The 4,155-nt window shown below is 50.5% G+C and overlaps 1 protein-coding gene across 1 annotated transcript; it reads left to right on the top strand.

Annotated features, from left to right (window-relative positions):
- The first annotated feature begins 329 nt into the window (after positions 1-329).
- LOC124671678 (aluminum-activated malate transporter 10-like) lies at positions 330-2,047 on the top strand. The gene is made up of 3 exons (XM_047208021.1): positions 330-687; positions 810-950; positions 1,071-2,047. The coding sequence occupies exons 1-3, from the start codon at positions 330-332 to the stop codon at positions 2,045-2,047; spliced, it is 1,476 nt and encodes a 491-aa protein (XP_047063977.1).
- Positions 2,048-4,155: the final 2,108 nt, after the last annotated feature.

The following is a 4,155-nucleotide window of genomic DNA, read 5'->3' as shown; positions in this document are numbered from 1 at the left end:
GTCAGCTTTGATGTCCACGCTGACACGAGCGTGGTGGCCTAATTAACATGTGGCCCCAGCTCCCAGCCAAAAACAATCTTATGCTACTCTCTCCTCTCTCTATATATAGGTGACATGTCCAGATCCTAGTTAACATTCCAAGACAGGAGACCATCAGCTTACATTCCTTTCCATCTCCATTTTTGGAAGTCGAACCAGCACCAGAGGTCAGCTACCTGCACGTCGTCGGCCGCTCACCTCCACCCTTACAGAAGGGTGTAAGGTCGAGTTCTTCACTACCTAGTCGCAGTTCTTCAGACTGGTCGTCGATCATACTGTAAGCCATGGAGATGGTGGCCGCGGCGACGACGAAGGACGCGAAGAACAATGGCGGCGCCCCGGAATGGCGGGTGACGGTGCCGGACGGCGCGTCGGTGACGGTGGAGCATGAGCGCTGCCTGGCAGCGCGGGCGTGGGGGTGGCTGGTTTCATGCGTGGTGGCGCTCGGGGCCAAAGTGTCTGGCTCCGGCAAGCGGCTGTGGAAGATCGGCGCCGACGACCCCAGGCGGGCGGTGCACGGCCTCAAGGTGGGCCTCGCGCTCTCGCTGGTGTCCGTGTTCTACTACACCCGGCCCCTGTACGAGGGCGTCGGCGGCAACGCCATGTGGGCCATCATGACGGTCGTCGTCGTCTTCGAGTACACCGTTGGTGAGTCCTACACTCGATCACACGTTACATCTAGCAACAGAAACAGAATGTTGTTGCAGTCAACCTACGTAGGAGTACTTAGATTGGTTTTCTGATGCTAATTTTCATGCATGCACGTGCAGGCGGCTGCGTGTACAAGGGGTTCAACCGCGCCGCCGCCACGGTCAGCGCCGGCGCGATCGCGCTCGGCGTCCACTGGGTCGCGGTCCACGCCGGCGGCGAGCTGGAGCCGTTCATCCGTAGCGGCTCGGTCTTCCTTCTCGGTACGTATATGCTTCAACATTGTACGCGCGTACCGTACCCTAAATACGCGCAATCATTGCGTATCGTGTACGTACGTTCACCCTAGCTAACGATCAATCTCGCGCTCTGTACGTATGCAGCTTCCATCGCCACGTTCTCGAGGTTCATACCCACGGTGAAGGCGCGGTTTGACTACGGCGTGACCATCTTCATCCTCACCTACAGCCTGGTGGCCGTGTCGGGGTACCGCGTGGAGGCGCTCCTGGTCATGGCGCAGAGCCGCGTGTGCACCATCGCCATCGGCATCTTCATGTGCCTCGCCGTCTGCGTGCTCGTCTGCCCCGTCTGGGCCGGGCAGGAGCTGCACCGCCTCACCGCGCGCAACATGGACAAGCTCGCCGGCGCCGTCGAGGCCTGCGTCGAGGACTACTTCGCGGACCAGCCGGCGGACGGCAAGCAGCCACCGTCGGACAAGGCGGAGGGGTACAAGTGCGTGCTCAACTCCAAGGCGTCCGAGGACTCGCAGGCCAACCTGGCGCGGTGGGAGCCCGCGCACGGCAGGTTCGGCTTCCGCCACCCGTACGAACAGTACAAGAGCGTCGGCGCCGCCATGCGGCACTGCGCCTACTGCGTGGAGGCGCTGAGCGGCTGCGCCCGGTCCGAGATCCAGGCGCCCGACCACGTCAAGCGGCGCCTCGCCGGCGGGTGCGCGAGCGTGGCGGCGCGGTGCGCGCTGGTTCTCAGGGAGGCGTCCAGCTCCGTTGCCGCGATGAAGACCTCCTGGGCGCTGGACTTGGCCGTTGCCGAGATGAACACGGCCGTGCAGGAGCTCCAGAGCGACCTGAGGTCGCTACCTTCCAAGCTCGTCGAGGAGGAGTCGCCCGCGGCGGTGCTGGATGCAGTGCAGCTCTTCACGGTGACCTCCCTGCTGATCGAGGTGTCCACGAGGATCGAGAGCGTCGTGGACGCCGTCGACACGCTCGCCAGCCTCGCGGGCTTCCGATCGTCGGACGTGGAAAAAGATGAAGCTTCTGAAACTGAAACCAAAGTGAAACAGCCAGCTGCGAGCGATCCGGACTCGGACGAACCGGAAAAGAAACACATCGAGCAGGTTTAACAGATCGGATCAAGACCCCCAGCCAGATGAGTGGAACCTGGCAGATTAAACTGGTTCTACAATGGCAGTATCATTCTTTATCTGTTAATACTGTTCACGGCCATTGCCATTTCGATTCCGAGCGGGAGCAAATCGTGTGATCGACGAACTTCGAGTGGAGGAATAATGAAGCGTGGAGCCATGGCGCCCCAAGTCATTGAATATTTACGGAGTGCGCAACGCAGTTTTTCTACCCATACGTGGGCGTCCCTGTCTTATCGCAAGGTCACCACAGCTTCAAGTAGCGGATCGAAGTTTGGTGATTACATTACATTCTTGCTTTTCACGATCTGATTTGATTTCGTTTGATACTTCCAAAATGGATTTGCTTCCAATCTGATTTGCTTCCAAACAAAGAGCTTCTTTTTTTTTTTTTTTTGAAAAGGGAAAAACCCGGCTTCTGCATCGTGATGATGCACACAGCCTTTTATTAAGAAACCAGTAATCGTTATTCAGTACTTATTACATCTCAAGAATCGCCTAAAGTCGATACAAAAATCAACCAGCGAAAAAAGGAAAATAGCAGGAGCCGACTATGCATCCTCTAGTCGACTAATATGCTGCCAGCCAGCCCGGCACAAGATATCCTGAGCGACCGTCCGGAGCCGTGTGCATCCGAAGCCATGACATCCCGTTGCTCTGGTGGTGAGAGGAGAGCCCAGAGTTGGATCCAATGCACCATGGAGAAGATAACCTGTAAAAAATTGAAATTTTTCTTGTTGTTAAAGATTATATCATTGCGGCATCTCCATATTGACCAACATAAGGCTGATACACCAATGCGTATTAAAACCTTGGATTGTTTGTCAACTCCTTTTTAACCAATTTCCAAACATATTTGTAATATTGGTTGGTGGAGGGAGATTATGAGTAAAATTAACAGTTCGCCATATTAGTTTAGCAAATGGGCATGTTAGGAATAAGTGTTCTACCGTCTCTTGTTCTCCGCAAAAAACACATTTAGTACACCCAGTCCATTGTCTCTTTGCTAAATTATCTTTTGTCAATAGCACCTTATTACTCAGGAACCACATAAAAATTTTAATTTTTAGGGGGATTTTCATTTTCCAAAGATATTTCCGAAAGTATGTTGTATGATCATTCATAAGATCCTCATACATAGATTTAACTGTAAACAACCCATTAGTTGTTAGTTTCCACATAAAACAGTCCGGTTCATTATTTAAATTGACCATCATTAATCTTTGGCATAAGTGTAGCCATGCCGTCCATTTATTACCAGATAGCACACGTCTGAAACCAATGTTTAGTGGTGCTTGTGCCAATACATGAGCCACTAACACATTCTTATGGTTCACAATATTATATAAAGATGGGTATTGAGTAGCTAATGAGGATTCTCCTAACCAAATATCTTCCCAAAATCTTGTCGTAGCAGCATTTCCAATTTTAAAATATCCTTTACGAAAAAAATCGTCTTTTACCCGCATGAGTCCCTTCCAAAAAGGGGAATCAGTCGGTTTTGCCTGCACCTCAGCAAGGGTTTTTTGGCTGAGGTATTTATTATGTAGCAACTCTTGCCACACCCCTTCCTCATTTAGTAGTTTAAAGAGCCATTTACTCAATAAACATCTATTTTTGAGTTCAAGAACCTCAATACCTAAACCTCCTTGATCTTTTGGTCGCAGATTATGTTCCATCTTGTGAGTCCGTATTTTCTCTTAGCTTCATCTGACTGCCAGAAGAATCTAGACCTATAAAAATCAAGACGCTTCCTCACCCCAACGGGTATTTCCAGGAACGATAACATGAACATTGGAAGACTTGTTAAAACAGAATTGATAAGTACTAATCGATCGCTATACGATAACAATTTTCCTTTCCAGCATCCCAATTTACCTTCAAATCGGGTCTCCACTGGATACCAATCTGAATTTTTAAGCTTCCTAAAATGAATTGGAATTCCTAAGTATCTAAAAGGTAACTCCCCAATATCACATCCAAAAATTTGTTTGTAATGTTGCTCTTCCTCCTTGGCTTTTCCGAAACAGAAAATCTCACTTTTATGAAAATTAATCTTGAAGCCCGATAATTCTTCAAACAAACAT

Source organism: Lolium rigidum, chromosome 7 (genome assembly GCF_022539505.1).
Source record: "Lolium rigidum isolate FL_2022 chromosome 7, APGP_CSIRO_Lrig_0.1, whole genome shotgun sequence".
NCBI classification, from domain to species: Eukaryota; Viridiplantae; Streptophyta; class Magnoliopsida; order Poales; family Poaceae; genus Lolium; species Lolium rigidum.
The sequence above is the reverse complement of the archived record's forward strand: the minus strand, read 5'-3'. Positions and strand labels throughout refer to the sequence as shown.